Source organism: Ips typographus, linkage group LG1 (assembly GCF_016097725.1).
Source record: "Ips typographus isolate SLU linkage group LG1, UJ_Ityp_2.0, whole genome shotgun sequence".
NCBI lineage: Eukaryota > Metazoa > Arthropoda > Insecta > Coleoptera > Curculionidae > Ips > Ips typographus.
The window spans coordinates 9,524,890-9,542,527 of NC_138422.1; the positions used below are offsets into that span (position 1 = coordinate 9,524,890).

The 17,638-nt window shown below is 33.6% G+C and overlaps 2 protein-coding genes across 2 annotated transcripts in view; one reads left to right on the forward strand and one right to left on the reverse strand.

Annotated features, from left to right (window-relative positions):
• LOC145732277 (frizzled-4-like) overlaps nt 1–15,447 on the forward strand; it is a 41,317-nt gene extending 25,870 nt beyond the window's left edge. Inside the window, exons 4-7 of the mRNA XM_081984432.1 lie at nt 4,689–4,855; nt 11,595–11,868; nt 12,476–12,667; nt 14,510–15,447. Coding sequence (XP_081840558.1) covers nt 4,689–4,855; nt 11,595–11,868; nt 12,476–12,667; nt 14,510–14,660 — 784 coding nt within the window. The 3' untranslated portion in view covers nt 14,661–15,447. The remainder of the gene's footprint in view (nt 1–4,688; nt 4,856–11,594; nt 11,869–12,475; nt 12,668–14,509) is intronic.
• Nucleotides 15,448–16,099: 652 nt separating this feature from the next.
• On the reverse strand, nt 16,100–17,537 carry ECSIT (evolutionarily conserved signaling intermediate in Toll pathway, mitochondrial). The gene has a single exon (XM_081984440.1). It carries the CDS (start codon nt 17,366–17,368, stop codon nt 16,193–16,195), a length of 1,176 nt encoding a protein of 391 aa, XP_081840566.1. The 5' UTR covers nt 17,369–17,537; the 3' UTR covers nt 16,100–16,192.
• Nucleotides 17,538–17,638: the final 101 nt, after the last annotated feature.

Below are 17,638 nucleotides of genomic sequence, written 5' to 3' on the forward strand. Positions count from 1 at the left end.
CTATGTCTATTTTTGTGGGACACTCTGTATACCATATAAAAGCATCCGAATCATTTAAATCATCGAATTAATATGTTTACGATATTTATGTCCAATTTGGGGCTCATATACATAAACTGTTTATAAATCAAAATAAAATGCCTTATGGCACCAACTGGCTTGTAAAAATCAGTCTGGGGATGTTGTGGAGTTTAAATTTAACATCGGATTTATAATTGAAAGCCCCCCTTTTTATTGTTACAGGCAATTCCAGTTTACCATCTGTAAATTTATATTGACGCGATAAAACTTCGTGTTTATGAAGACATTTATTGCTCGCTGTGCTTTTTATATTTATTTTATTGGGCATCGGTGTAATAAGAAGCTATACTTGCTCGGTATTGATAATTTCTGGCGTTGAATCATTCATTACTTCAAAACTAAAGTTATTGATTAAATGAAATACTTATTTGCGTATAAAAAGTGAGGAAATTGTACCAAACCATTCGATGTGAGTACAGAAAAACACATTTTACATGTGTTTACAAACAAACTTTGAAAGATGTAAGAATCACTTTCACTACCTTTACCGGTAAAGAAAAATTGAAAAAGTAGAATTTATTGTGGCTGGGAAATTTAGCAATTTTTCCAATTTGACCAGTAAATATATGGGTCTAATTGAATTTTGCTCGAAAGATATTTTCCTGTTTGACACCGTCATTAATTTCATTAAAGTCATTTTCGGTCAATATTGTTAAAAATACTGAAAAATAAAGACTCAATACAAGGTTCTTTTGATTTGTTATTTATAGTTTTAGAGATGAAGAGAAGAATAAAGTAAAACTTTTCTGACAAACTGATTCTTGTACCAAATGAGTAACAATTTTATAACTTTTATGAACAAGTTGCTTTTTCTAACACAATGGCATTTTCAGTCACTTTTCTTTATTATCTCGTGTTTAAATTATGACAAATATCTAATATGTTTATTTTAATATTTTCTTTAAACAATTTGTAATTTACCAGTAATTTACTGTTGTCATAAATCTCAGGAACATGTCTTGTTTCGAACACTGTATGAACTGTAATTCTTGCAAATTTTGCCAGTTTTGACATTAGGGACAGATATTTGAAGGATAATTTAGCTAGGCAGTCACGTGACCCCTGTCATAAATCTCAGAAACCCGTTTACTTGTATCGAATACTGCAAGAAAACTATTCTAAACCCTGATTTTTCCAATTTTTGAGCACAGTTTGGCAGTTAGGGACAAAATTGCTTGTCAAACCCACTTGGAGTGAGAAAATGACAGTTTTAAGCACATTTTTGAAATCTTCATTAAATTTCCTATCCAATAACATGAAAAACACTTCAAAACTTAATACAGTCAGGGAGGCAAGCGGTGTCAAAATTTGAACTGCCAGAAACACAAAATTTGTAATTTACCATTTATTAAAATTGATTGAATAAAAGTCTTTCAAAATCTTAGAAAAAACACTTTCTTCAACACCGATCTAAGAATTGCAGTGAGCATGCAAAGCTGCTGCTAAAAAGGCTATTGAAGATTTCATTTTATTTCAACTAACAATAAAAAATCTTGAACAGACAATACATCTTACTAATGAAAATTCATATAAAAGCATCCAAGAGTAACCGCAACCTTTTCAAGTAAATACCATACCACTTTGCCTCCATGGTTTTTTCATTTCGTGCTATTATGTCACAACAAGTTTTTTGTGACCTTTACTTTGGCGGAATGTGTTTATTTCAAATATGTCAAGCGTTCTTATCGAAATGCCAAGAAAGTTGGTGAAAACAATGCGAGAAGAAAATTAATGAAAATTTTAGCTTCCTGCTCTGAATCAGCAATTAATTACTTTCTGCTTCCAAAACCAAGCTGAATGAGTTCAATATGAATTGACAAAAAATGTTCATCCTGCAACACTTTGACACTTTTTATCTGAAATAAATAGTAACACGTTAAGAAGTCACATTAACCGTCACACTCTCTCGAAGTTTACAAACTCGTCTCTGTCATTTAAGTGCATAATTGACATAATCTGTTTCCATAACAAGACCCCAAACAAGTTTAAAAACGATTTTAATCCACGTCGGCCTTCTCACGCCTATGTCGTGTTGCCTGTTCGCCGCCTTATCTCGGTTCTTTCTGCTTTGCATCGATATAATAAACATAATAACGAAAGGAACAAGTAATCTAAATCCAATTTCCCAGTAACATTCCGAAACATCTTTTCGATCGACAAGAAGCAATACAATAACATCGAACCGAAACGTGCAAGTAACGCTTCTCGTTATCTCGACCGCTGAAGTCTTTCTCGTCCCTCTAGTTTCGGTGGATGACTTGTCTATATTTATACCGCATCGTGGTTTAATTTGTTATGTGTAATGATCGGCAACCTGGTGCATCTTATATACGTGGTTGTAGATTCGAAAGATACTTCAGGAATATTAATGATGCCCAGCGGCCCTACACTCGAAAACGTTTATTGCAAAAGGTGAATTCTGTCGTTACCAAAAAAACTATCCATGTTGAAACGCACACGAGACGAAAGAGCGAACAATTTATCAAGATGATTAGAATCGACAGTCCGGAAAGAACACGCTTTTTTAAACACACCGTCATGTGACGGGGAATGTTTTAAATATACAACTTGACAAGTTTTTACTAATTAGGACTGGTTTGAAAGACTCTTGTTTCCTCCGTTAAACATGTTGCCAGTTTAACGAGGTATCTTCAGAGATATAAAAAATGACTCGTTTTTTTCGATTAATAAGACACAATATTCCTTACTTAGTAAAGAGGCCAAAGAGTGCCAAGAATGGTGTTTCGTATTTATCAAATTAGCTGCTTGGATACCTTGTATATTTCAATAAAGTCAATGATTTATGGAACTTTAGAAACTGTAAAAATCAAAAGAATGATCAGAATTATCGGGTTATCTATATGTATATTGGATAATGACAGTCGTGCTTGTAGCGAAATTATAATAATCTGATCTGATTGAAATTTGTAATAAATTTTGTAACAATTCTATTTGTAGATTGTATCCCTGCCAAATTAACAAACTTGCGGACGCAAGATGTCTTGGTAGTAAGGATGAGCAGATCAAGCAAGACTATCATTTTGTATATTTCTATTGCTATATACCAAATGAAAGAGTAGTTTCCGTAAAGTCAATGTTTTTTTTTCTCCTGAAGTGATCTTCATCAACTACCTTCGTTTTTCGTTTGGGTGTCCGGATAAATTATTGGATGGTTAAGTAGCTTGAGACAGTATCTTCAGGTGTGGTTGCAGTATTCTTTTTACGGAGATAGTTTTATGATGTTTATTTTGTTCATTCTTCTTCTTCTTCTTCTTTCAGCAGCCCTTTTGCATCCACTCCTGGACATAGGCCTCCCCTTGCTGATTCCATTCGGATGTCATCTGGAGCCATTTTCTTCCCGCTATTTCTTTTATATCGTCGATACATCGTTTCTGTGGACGACCAGAACTTCTTTTATGTTGCCTTGGATGCCACTGTACTATACGTCTTGTCCTGACCTGATTGTTTGACTCTAAGAGTTTTTGTTTTTTTTAATGTGAACAGAAAAAAGTACATAATGTATAACACAGCTCTTTTGTGTCGGCTCCTGAGTAAAAAAATTGCATATTAATTTATGTTCTTTAATATTATTGCCAGTTCTAACATCCGTGAATAAATAATTGTTAGTACACACCACCAACAGAATTTATTTTGAAGAGTTCTTTATTATGCCTGGAAAAATTTAACACTATTTAGACACATTTTTTATAAATGCTATCTTGTAGAACTTGAAAAGGTGTAATAAAAATAATAAAATAAAAATGGTGTTTAATAACATTGTTTCACAATAAACAAGCAAGTTCAACATTAAGTAAGCCTGAATTAGGAGAAACATTATATCTGAGGAAACATTCAGACTAACTTAAATATACAACGTTACGAGCTGATATCTTATTTATTGCCCCTCATAAAAATGATAAAAATTCTACTCGTATTAAATGGGCACAGTAGATCTAGGGTTAAGAATTTTTAGATAAAAATAGTGATTAAATATCAAATATGTCAATCTCTCATTAAGTTATAGTTATGAAAGTAAATGCAAATTGATATTTCCGCATATTAAATAAATAATATAGTAATCGGATCAATTCATGCAAAAGAACGAAATTGATACCGGTCCTAAATAAGCTTATCAAATTACCCCCCAATAAAATTATTACCAAGTTAACGTCGATAAACAAACAGCTTATCGAGCAAACATGATACCAACAATAAAACTGGATTAGGTGGAAAACCCTGGTAAAATTGATGGGGTAATTTAAGGCTGCATATGATTAGTTTACTTTCCCGGGATATACGAGGATATTCTATTCTTAGAGTTGTTTCGGTTTTGTATTCTGACTTTGTAAAATTAAATGTTAAAGGCAAATAACAAAGCAATAATAGTTTGAACTGGGGTTTTAGGTATTTTTAGAACAAATATTTGAGAAAATACAAAATAAAAGTACAGCACCAAGTGCACCAACCTCTCAGGAACCAGTTTGTGTTATATTATACTATTATAGTTTCTCTATCATACATCTCTCCATAGATGGAAAATAAATACAATTTTTTTTTTGATTTTTAACTCAAATCAAAATTTTGTCAAATTTTGTTTTTTTTTCCAGGTGGGTTTGCCTTTGCATATGGTGGTTTGCCAGGTCTTCATCCTCATGGACAACCGAAAGACTCAATGGTTTAACCACGTTCCTGCACGTGGCAGCTTGGGGCTTTCCCGCACTACAAACCGTAGCAGCTTTGGTAACACGAAACGTGGATCCGGACGCTTTGACAGGTTTGTTAGACAGTTCCGTTTTTATGTTCTGTATTTCAATGCGTACAGGCCGGGATTTGTGTGTTACTGTAGCGGTTTAAATTATCTTAACGACGTTCGAAGAAGACGCATAAAGGACGCTTTTTACGAGTTTTAACCTCGTTCTAAATTGGCACATGAAACCGCAGAATCGTTAAGTTTACATATGTGTGTGCCCGTAGGTATTTTAATTTAAAACGAAAACGAGTTTAACAATTTATGTTAGCAGTTGGAGTTTCGATTCCTGTGATGTCTTTCCGGTTGATGAATTGATTGGTTGTCTAGACCTTTTTTAAGATTCTTCTGCATCTGAGCTCTATTAGAAGCTTACGGATTTCTTTGTTATGTGATTAAAAAATAAACAAAGTCCAGATTACAACTCTGCCCTAGGACTCCAGTTATATTGGAGGTAGAGTAGAATTCTATTTGTCTACCATATTCTTGGTATTGAGTCTTTTGTGCTAAAACCGGTAGGATTCTCGCCATGTTTTGGCTTTCTAGCTCTTTGTGCATAGAATGTCCGACACCTAGAATATAGTCTATAAATAGAATTCTACTCTACTTATATCACACGTCCCAGTGCAGCTCTTCATATATCCATCAGATATCTACTTCTAAACTTTGGCTGCCTACACACATCACTCACTATACAGAGTGGTCTAATAGCTAAGTTACAACAGTGAAATTAGGTAAAAGTAGGCAAATTTGGTGACAAGTTGATTTCAAGACACGGTTACCAAGTTTTATGCAGTTTCTGAGATCTACATCTTTTCCTTATTTCAAATACATATTTTATGCTCATGTAGCACATGATTGATATAATTTGATGATGTTTTGGTGGAGAAATTCTTCATCAGGTTTTTTTTTCAGGTAGGTATTTGTAGATACAAATACCTACTTTAACTCTAAAACTGTAATGTAAAGCAATATTTAACATTTCAGTACTATCAAGTAGAGCACGGCACCAGTAATTGACCAGCAACTAGTATTTGACCAATTTTAAATAAAGCTCCACAAAACAAGATTTTTTATAATTTAGTACCTATTATTTACTATTCAGTCCATATGATCGAATTGATGATTAGCAGCTGCATTCTGAACATTTTTGGTTTCTTGCAAAAGTTCCCTAACTACAACCGTTTCCAAGATATCTTTGCCATTTTTGGGGTTTCAGCGATTGTAAAAAGCTCAAAATGTTTGTCTGGAACTGCTTTTTCACCTCGTGTTAACCACAATATGATTGAACACAGACAGGGTGTTCAAAAAACAAAAAGAAAAACTGTTAAATTTGAAGCTAACGCTCTGCTAGTTATGATCGCATTTAACCGGTTGTAAGTAGGTGTAAAGCTGGTCCAATAAACATTTCTGCAAAATTACTGTTTCCAAGGTATTCGACTTTTTTACTTTTTCTTTTGGAAACTGTAACAAAACTTGTATCTCGATTATTTTTTGGATTTTAGAGACCGTCATAAACTTAAAATTAGTAAAAATGCCGAAAATATATTAAATAATCCATAAAAAAATTAATTTAGATGATTTGGGATTTGCTAGTAATACAAAAACAGGACTGATGCATTGATTACATAAGAAAATTAATATTTTTATGAAATCATCAAATCAATCAAGCAGTTTCAGCTGATGGTCAGATTTTTTCATTCATGTTAGTTTATACATATTTTGTAAGTAATTGATCAAAGAATGGCACATTATAGTCAAATGTGTGTAAAAAAACCTACAATTTTACATGTAATAATATTTGTTAATGCAAAAATTAAATGTAAAATGATTAAAATAGCTAATCACTTTACTGACACATATCTATCTAGTAGTTAATTGTTTCATATAAATTTACAGATTGAGGTACAAAAATATATTTGCTAAACTTAAAATGTTGCTAATTAGTTAAACATCATTTGAATAGTATACGAATTTTGAATAAAAAAGTAAATACACAATAATCACCTCCAACAAATATGGCGGCGCCTATTTAAACTGTCGATGACGTCATTCTGGAATGGTCTATAACAATGAATTTTTTTAGGTTAGGTTAGGTTAGTCAATGTCAGTGTTAGTCAAGGACTTGGAAGTATTAGGCACTCCAATGAAATGTCAAATACAGCTGATTGAAACTTTTGGGAGGGCAAACAGGGCCATTAAAACACACTTTCTTATATATTTGGCAGGCCTTTTGTGAAATATCAACGAAAAATCTTTAGAAAGTTACTAAATTTAAGCTAAAACTCTATGTATTCATAAGAAAATGTGTTTTAATGGCCCTGTTTGCCCTTCCAAAAGTTTCAATTAGCTGTCTTTAACATTTCATTGGAGTGCCTAATTCTGATTTAAACAACTTTCAGAAATGAGTAAACAATATACGGGAGCAAAGACTTCAGATGCAGAATCTTGTATTATAAATTCCTGTTACAATGTAAGCAAAGAATCTACATGAGCAAATTTCATTTGGAAAACATGTTAATCGTCCGCGGTACAACTAAATGCATTTACAGACCAGTGCGTAACCTAATCCATTTTGTGTACGTTTCGCAAGTCGTTTATTTCCAGGTCGCTTTACGCATATAGAGCTCGGAGCAAAAGCAATTTGATTTGCTCTCCAGTAATTTTTCACAGTTCAAAAGCTCAGCTTTAAGTAGGTGTCTTGTTTACAACGTAATAAACTAACCCTAATTAACTCGGTCCGGCGTAGGATGTTGAAAGCTCGCTCTGATCCTCGGCAAAAACGATTACGCTGTGCGTCTTTTAAGTTTATTAACATTCCAACCTGAGATTGTTTGGTTGGCTCTGTGAAAATGACTTTATACGCTTGAGTTTATATTGTTTAGGCACCTGATGTGTAACAATAGGATTCGGAGCGTAGTAGATTTATGTTCAGTTGGGCTTTTGAACTATAATTGCCACCAGACCTGTTTAGAGATTCACTGTTAATTTTCACGAAGCTTGATCTGACATTTTACGTCAAGCTTGAGAGAATCAATTCTCAAAATTTGAATATGGTTATTGTGGACCATTCCAGAACACGTAACATACGATATCCACCATGTTTGCTAGGTGTTCCAATTAACCTGGCACACAGTGACAAATGTCATCCTCCAACATTTTACAAATAAATCAATAAGTCTTAAGATCTTTGGGTGTTAGGTAGATGGTCCTTTATAGGGTATCTTCACCTTAATTAGTTTACTTCATATCGCACGAGTGTGATTAGCTTTGATTTTATGTGTATTTACCGTTCTTTGTAAACATATTAGGAGAAAAAAAAAGCTGAATGCTCAAATATTTCCTAAAAATGTCAAGTTACTTGCTAAATTCCTAGACTTGAGTAATTAAGTATTCAGCATTTGAATTTCTGGTGTGAAATCCGAGCTCATTTACAAGAATCTTAATTTCTTGAAAGATGCATTCGACGAATAATAATGATGATGAAGCAACCAACACAAATGAGTCGTGTGATTACTGCAGTATGCAAGTGTCATTGGCTTTGCGACTTAGTAATCTGACGGGAACCATACGGAGCAAATTCCTCATTATCGCCCGGGAACTGTCGATATCTCAGCAAATTAAACGAGAACCCACATCCTTTGTTATACCAGAACTACTGACACGAGCAGATTCTAATCTTTGCACTTAAGAAACAGTAACGCCATTATCCCGGATCGCATTTTTCTTAGACGACGTGCATTCTTCGTTGTTCTGAGTTATTTCAACGGTACGTATCGCGGGACTATCTAGATACCGTGTAGGTTTTTCGGTTCGCGAAAGCTCGAGCGAGGAACCAGATTTACGAGTAGCGGTTTCTTTTGTCTTTGTCCTGGTGAGGAGACACGATAAACCGAAACAAGGGCCCCGTCTGCGGCTAAAACAAAAGCCTAATTTGCATGCGATGCGCGCTTGTTAAAAAAGTTGGACGTTGACAGTTGTTGCAGGACGCTGTGGTAGCAATACTCCGCGCTCGTTATTCTTTTAATAATATGGGCAGGGTACCGGATGTTATTCAAATGTTAATTCAAGCCGTTTTGTTTTTGACATTTAAGAAGCTATTTCACTTACAGACCCATAGAAGAAGGTTTATGGGGTCTTTAACTATACATACATATACCGAGTAACACACCAATTAGCCGACCATCAAGAAGAAAAATTTTAAGATTCATTATACAGTTTCGAACACATTTAAATTTTTGTATTTTAAATGAACAACACTGAAACCCAGTAGCAAAATGGCTCAAATTAATAACAAAAATAAGTTGTAATTTGACTGTGAGTGAAAAAAAACTCAACCTAGAGTGCTCTTAGATAAGTCGATAATCAATCATACAGGATGGATAAGATTTAACAAACTTTAAGAGGATAATCGACATAAGAAAATAATCCTTGTATACAGGGTGTCCTTGACGAAAAAGTATAACATAGAAAAATATTTTATTTTCTCAATCAATCTGCTTATAAATAAGCTGCAACAATGCTTTGTTGCAATAATGCAAGATGTAGACTATCAATAGTATTTAGAGAAATATTGAACACCTGTTCTTCTTTGTCTACTCTACATCTAGACATATTTAAATGCGAAAAATAAATCACCGAAAACGGTTTTACCCACTTATTTGGTACACCGTATACCCAGTTATTCGAGTGATTTACAACCAAGACAGATGCGCTATCTCTTTTCTGCTCTTAGGGTGTTGGACGAGACGGAGTACGTTGGAAATGGGTGTCCTTTATGATTTTCATTACTCAACAGGTTGTCATATCCACTTAAGCATACAAAATGTTTTATGTTTTAGCGTTTGGTACTATACTGGTATGATAAAAATAAATCCGGCTATAGGAATATCTAAGTAATGGACAGAGAAACATTGCTAATTAATGCGAGAGAAGATGGAAAATTAGTCAGAAAATTGAGTTATCAATTTTGCTGCGGTGTTGAATATATTGTGGGCCAGCGTATCTAAACTAGTCGAATATAGTATGCTTCTATTTAATTAATTGTGTTAATTGGACATTAAAATACATTTTTGTTTATCCAACTAAATTCGATGGGTCCCACAAATTTCAGATAAACTTCTGATAACACCGCCGGGAAGTTTTCGAGTAGACTTTTTTTGGATTTTCTGTCTTTGTTTCGCGCATGTAACTATCAATGTTTCTCTGTCAATTACACTGTTTTCCTATGGTCGGATTTACTTTTACCACACCTCTGATGAATAGCTTTGGCATTACTGTACACCGCATATTGAATTTAAGCTTCCACCTACATTATGATATTAAAGTGTCCCTAATGACGTCACACGGGATCGAGCCAGAGTAATCTTAATTTGACGCAGTCATATTGAAAAGAGTGGCGAAATAGGTTTGTTTTAGCTTTAAAGACGCATTTAACATTTCGAACAAACTCTGAAAATACGACTAAAACTTCCAAGTCCAAAAAATAAGTATTTTTTGGGTATAATTTAATAAGCAAAATACTCACTTTCATGATTGGCTACACTGATAAGAGATGGCACCATCAGTAGTTGTCTTTCAAAGGATATTTTTTAAATTAACCGTTAATAGTATAACTGCTGTAAAAAAATGCCATTTTCTAAATGTTTACAATATCTCCAATTTAACTCACTCTGAATGTTTTGTTGATCAAGAAAGATGGGACATTATTGGTTTAAACTCATAATTTTTTTTATAATCTCATCACGTTCCTGTAAATGTAGTAACAAAAATCTTAATCGAAAAGATCTTGATGTTTACTTACTACTGAGGATATTGACCAAATATAGTAACAAAGCCACAACTTTTTGTTATTAGATAATTTGCTCTATTCAGAAAATATCTTGTTTGTGTTATTAAGCAGCGTTCTCACTGGCCAGTTTTGCTGATTCATTTCCACAGTTTTATTTTACCGAAAAACTAAATTGGAGGCTTTTTGTGCTGGCCTGTCACCTTTTAATGATCGTGACCAGCATTTCTTTGGTATGCGGCTGTTCTAGCGATTTTGTGTGGGTAACCCTGCAACATTGCTGCTGTATTCTTGCGGAAAAAAGTCCTGTATAAGCATATAATGGAGTATTATTAAACATTGAAACAAGTAATTTCAAATGCTCGTTCATTGGAAAACCTTAATAGGGACATCAAATCCACTCTTGTTATACAATATTTATTTTTGTGTCAGTCATTATTGCTACTGGCTTTGTTTCATTTTCGTTGGAAAAATACTTTGACTTGCATATCTAGTCTATCTTGTTTAGTTCTTTACTCTAAGTTACGTAGTACCTGTACAGAAGTAGTTTCATGAAGCTTTCATTTCCCATGATGATTTACAAGTATGATATAATAATTATTTCAAAGCAAATTACATAAATAATTTTCTTTTGGAATGCAAATTAAATTGCGTTTTTAATTGATATAAATATTTACACAATAAAAAAAAGTATAACAATTTTGACATATTAACGATCCTGCTTAGTTGAAAGTCACCTTAGCGTGATAAGCTCGCATTCTTCTGCATGCTGAGAATGAAAGATGCGTTTGATGAAAAATGATAAACACCGACCATTTGCCCGGCCTGTTTTCCATAAAAATATGTGTCGTTCTTCACATTAATCATCGGCTTAACGCCGTTCCTATGCAAATGTATGAGTTGTTTAGTCAGCGTAATAAATTTGACTTAAAACGTTTTATACCTTGCCATTTTCATAACTTTTTTTTGCAATTCCAGGCGCTTGTTACATCGGAAGCAAGAATTTAATTACGTTATGGTACTTGGTGCTGTTGCCGTATTTCCTGTACTTTTTCACTGGAGCTTTGGTACTGACCTGCGGTTGGATTTGGGTATTAAAAAGACCCAAATTGGCTCCGTTGCCGCCGGCTGCTGCCCCTTTGACTCATGGTCCACCTAGAAAGGAACGCGACCTTCTCGGTGCCATTACAACTCTGTACGCCCTTCCGATTTTTTTGGTGATGATCAGTTATTTTATGGAGTACAGCAACAGGTATTTTGGTGGTCATAATGCCAGTTGTATAGGTTATAGTTGAACGATTTATATATCGACACAACACAAACGAAGAAGAAAGATACATAAGCACAGCATAAGAGTGCATAACACTAAAGCTGGATTTATAGACACAACATAAGCACAACACAATCACAGCATAAGCATAGCTTCTTGAAATGTTATGTTCTCAATACAATAACAACAAAATAAGAGAAATTAAGTGGTTGGAGTGAAGTAGAGTGGAGTGGAGGATGGTGGAGGAAGAAGATGAAATTAAAAGCCTTCACAAATTAAAATTCACAGGTCAACAAAGGGCCTGTGAAGTAAATTCATCCTCTCAACAAAAAAAGGATTTTGATTAGATAGACACAAGTATATAGCATAAGCAGTTAAGCACAACACATTATGCTATGCACTCTTGTGCTGTGTATGTCTCATGTTTTAAGTTTCTATGTTATGCTTGTGAATGTGTTGCGTTGTATCAATTTATAAGTCCAACTCAATAATTGTTGGAGCTTTACACTTCAGATTGTAGTTAACCAGAACTTATACAACTGACCTTTAATTTAAGTTGAATTTGTTGTCAACATAAACTTTATTGCAGAGATAAGTGGTTGGAAGCAGGTGGACGGCCGTCTTTGTGGTTTTTCCTGTTGTTGCGTCATTTGATGTCACTTTTCGTGGGGCTCACTTCGTTTGTGTGGATTTGGTGCAGTAAATCGGCGCAAGTGTGGAAGTCTGCGTTGAAACGTTTGGGGCCCAGATCGCAGCCGAGTAAAGGACCACCAGTTTTGAAGTAAGTAAAATGATGTCTCATACTCACATATTACAATTATTGAGTTTAAGCGACTTTTGATTTAAGAGATAGGAAAAGACAAATACCATAGTTTCCTATACCTTTTTTTCAGATACGTTTAGTGCACTAATCAAAATTACAAAAAATACACGTTTTTAAGTTCTGCGCAAAATAAATAATTTTTACCGACATTAAACAATTTTTTAAATTTTGTTTGATGCTAAATGTAAATTTCACATTACTATTTTTCAATAGATTCACAACAATAGCGTAGATAAAAATTTTACAGACTTTCATTTTACAGAAGTCTTTAAAACGAGCCAGAACCACGACATAATTATATCTTAAAAATTGCATGCAGGGTGATCAAAAACAGTCAATCATCATAATTTTTATACACACCCTGTATACTGCAAGCAAAAACGATCTTGCAAATTTGCTGTGTTGGGTTAAGGAGTTGATTAGAAACATTTTTGGTCTCTTGCAATTTTTTTGTGACTTTCACCGTTTTGAGTTATTCATGGAAAAACTGTTCGGTGCAACAAATTTACAAGTCAGTGAAATTGTAATCTGAAATTTGAATACTGTTAAGGACAGTCAGGGACAAAATCGCTTGTAAAATCCACTTGGAGTGACGGAATCATGTTTTAAGCACATTTTTGGAATTCTCATTAAATTTCCTATCTAATAACCTAAAAAAAACACTACAAAGTTTAGTACAGTCAGTGAGAAAAATGGTGTAAAATTTGAACCGCCAGAAACCCAGTATTTGTAATTTAATGGTAATTTACAATTAAATTAAAAAGGTTTTTGTGAACAGGCATAATTAGTATATTACACACCGGGGTGGGAAGAGTTTCATTACTGTCGAGAGATTAGTTAGATAGCCGAGACGCGAAGCGTCGAGGTTTAGCTAGGATCTCGAGACAGGAATGAAACTTCCTACCGAGGTTTGTATACTATTTTATTTACAACCATCATATTTCTATCAAAATTTACAAATCATTGTTTCATTCTGAACATATCTAGAATATTACATTTAACAAAAAACTACCAAGCAGTCATTTTTCTATATGCTTTTCTTCTGCTTTTCTGTTATGCTGTCCCAACGTGCCATGTCTTCTGAAGCTGTTGCAAGTAGTTCACAAACCTCAGTCATTCAGCAGCAAATTAATTTGTCGACCAAAGAGACAACTGTTGGAGACGCCAGTGCTGGTACTGGCCTAAATATTTCTATAAACACTTATAATAATTCAAATGTAACCATTAATTTCAATAAGTAGTTTGTTTTAGTTTAGATCATGTTAATTTTAGTATTGTAATGTATTATAGGCATTATAACCGTTAGAATGCATACAATTCGAGTTGTAATCCAGGACATTTTTCTCAATTTATTATTTGCGAACTGAATATCGATCCGACTTTATCTGACATTTAAAAAATTTGATTCAATCATCTTTTTTTTTTAAAAAATATTAACAATCACAATTTTAGAAGTAGAGGTGCGCAATATGATACTTCCTAACCTTCAATGACGTTAGTAATGACAGCATTACATATATGGTTGTAAATAATAACTATTTTCTTTATAGTTTACGAGGTCTCCCATAGAAACATCCAAATTTGCCCACCCTGTACAACTGGACGTAAGTCCTACTCGCACAATTTCCCGGCATTTTTCTACTAAATTTTCTAGTTTATCTGCCCATCACTTACATAGATAAATTACAAAAATTATGTATGGAACACGTTTTATGGTAACTCACTTTATTACGCAACTCGCTAGGCTCGTTTTTTTGTCCAAATATGTTTGTTCTGTTATAAACTTTTTTCTTATTCTAGGTATCCTCTGGCACACCATCCAGGACTGATCGTCCCAGGAAACGTGTATCAAGGATCCAGGCATAGTAGCAGTACTAGCAGTCGTCCTCATTCCCACCGGAAAGTTTTACGAAATCATCACGTAAGACGAGGAAGTGAAACGATAATTTAGGATTTTACCATCAATGTTCATTGTAAACGTGCCGAAAAAAAAACTGAAACACATATTGTTAAAATAAACAAATTGTGACACGTTTAAAAAACTGTACTATACGAGATGAACAAAGAACCACTTTTCATAATTTATTATTATTAGAATGACTGAAAAATACTAATAATTTTAAAATATTTTTACAGTTACAGAAAAATCCTTTTTCAATACTTCCTGTACGTTATGCACATAAACTGTGATGTAAATTGTATACAGAATATTTATAAAAGCCGATTTAGAATAGACTTGGGAATAAGTCCAATAACACGTTTGCGGTTAAATGTGCGACTTGCCTAACTTTGTTTTTTATTTTGTTTATATGTTTTAGAGAACACTAAACTTCATACGTTTATGTCCATTTAATATGTGAATGTAGTTTATTTTTACTCAACCTCGTTTTTTGTACTTAGTATTTAACCATATAGGAGAGGAACACCACAGACTTTCTCTGAACTTTTGTACTTTATACCAGCGTAATAGTTTTTACTTGTAAAAATTAATGAATATTTTAATAATTTTCTAGTAGGAGATTAAGTTTTGTCGTTTACTTCCTGTCGTTGAAATCTTAGAATTCCATTTTTACTGACTTGCTTGCCTTGTCTTATTGTGCCATAGTGTAATAAGGACTTTTATACTATTAAAGCATAAGAATGTGTTTAGAATAAGGTTTTAGGTAAGGCTTGTATATTTTTTGTGATATATACGTTTAAGGTTTGTACAGTTTCAATATAGTTTTTTTTTATTATTATTTATAAGTTGTTTTACTAGTGTACCTTTTGTGAGGAATTATTTTTATTGCTTGCCTTAAATTAACAAGAAATATTATTTAATAAACTAAAACGCTATGGCAAAGTTAAAAAACAAGTTCACATGGCCTAGTCAAAAAATATCATTTGACAATTTTATTTTTTCTATATATCCCAACAATCTTTTGAACTGATCTGAACCATATTAATTATCATCTTGTATTTCCTAACATTTTTTATTCAGTTCAGTCATTTTTCTATTATTACTTTAAATACTTATACAAATTTTGGCGTGAATGTGTACTAGACTGTATCTTATTTTGCATTATTAGGTAGATTTTAGACTGCTTTGAAAAAAAAGGAGATAGTCAGTGTTACTACAGCTTAATACTCAGGTTAAAACTTTTCCAAAATACGCCAAAAATGTGCCTTATTATTATAATTTTACTTGTTTGAGATTTACAGTTATTTCACATATTATATAAGTATACACACAGATCTTTGATCTAGATTTATATTCTAAAATCATTAAAAATAACTGCAGTTTTGCTGAGAAGCATAAATTTGCTCATATAAAAACCTTCTATCCAATCAGCATACTAAGTGTATGTGATACTAACTAAGTAAATGTGGACTAAAAACAAAAGTTAAACAAAAACTTAAAAACAGTTTATTCAACCAGACATTACTCTTGTACAATCATTGTTAAATAACTCAATTCTGCAGTCACCAAACTGAATAACTTAATCAACTTCCTTCCAGTTTCTGTTTTTCTTCTTCCTGCCTCTGAGCCTCTGTCTGTACAGTTACTACTTCTTTTGTTGAACTCCTCAAAGTAAACACTACACTCAGTTGTGCCAGAACTGGATTGCCATCAATTTCCAAGTGTCTTATCCAAGACAACAGTGAATCTTTGCTTGAAGTACCTGTGGCACATAATGCATAAATAACACCATCATCCTGTTCATGCACAGTAGGAACCACTTTCAAGGCACTTTTTACTGGTGGCCTGCGGTTGACAAATGAACTTTTAATAGTTTCTACATTGTCTGGATCATCAAAACTGTCATCAAAAGGCGTAGCCTTCCCACGTAATACAAAGTAATTGATGTAATTGCCTCTAAGAAATACTGTGAAAGGTCCTTCCACAAAAATTGGATTTTTAGGGTCGTTTTTACTTAATAAATGCTTCTGGGCAGTACTTTGAGCACTTATAATCCAGGTGTCATCTACAGCATCTTTAATGTCAGCTGAATGATAGATGGTTACTTGAGTGGTAGGGTCCACATTGCTAATCCGTTCAATTGCAATTTTAGCCAATTCATAAGGGTCTCTAGGTAAAGGTTCTGGCAAGGGATAGGGAGATGCATATTTCCACTTTGGCATCCAATACATCATACGCCAATACCTCCTAACAGGAAAACCTCTCCTTCCAAAGATTGCTACTAGTTGATCTTCCATATCAAAATCTGGCATGACATGATTTTCTTCCATTTGGGACAGTAAATCAATGATACACTGCTGTTGTTTTGGGTAGTGCATAAACTCAGCTTGAAGCAAATTTGAAGGCACAAATTTTCCAGGTGGCAACACATCTATTAATGCTCTGTAAACATCCAAGTCTCTCTCAACTCCAAATTCTTTCATATGCTTCAAGGCAGAGTAAATAAATTCAACATGACCTCTTCGATACACATTCTCTTGGTTAATGTATATGTTAATCATTTGTAAGTAAGTCTGTTTGTTTTTATCCTTAATCTCTTCAAAAGGATCCGCTATTTGTACGGCCTTATCTTTGGGATCCTTCCGACACTGAAAAGAGGTGTACAATTGTCTTTTTGGAACATAATCAGGCCAGTTTAAAACTTTGTTTTGAAACTTATACAGCGAGACGGCTTGTAGGACTAACCTCCTGATTAACATTTTTAAAACGTAAATAAGAATATTTAAGTCGTGAATAAAAGCATTTTGGTATTAACTTAATTTACAATACTTTCTATAATAATTGAAATTAATAAACTGTATCATTTCATTTTTGGATTTTCTGTCATAACCTCACTTTTTTGTATTTTGCAGGATTGCAGGGCTGACTACACAGTGTTGCCAAGTGGCTTCTGGCTAAATATGCAGATTGCAGAGTGACATTGGCTATCGACAAGGAATCCAAAAATCGGATTTTAAATTCGATTAGCA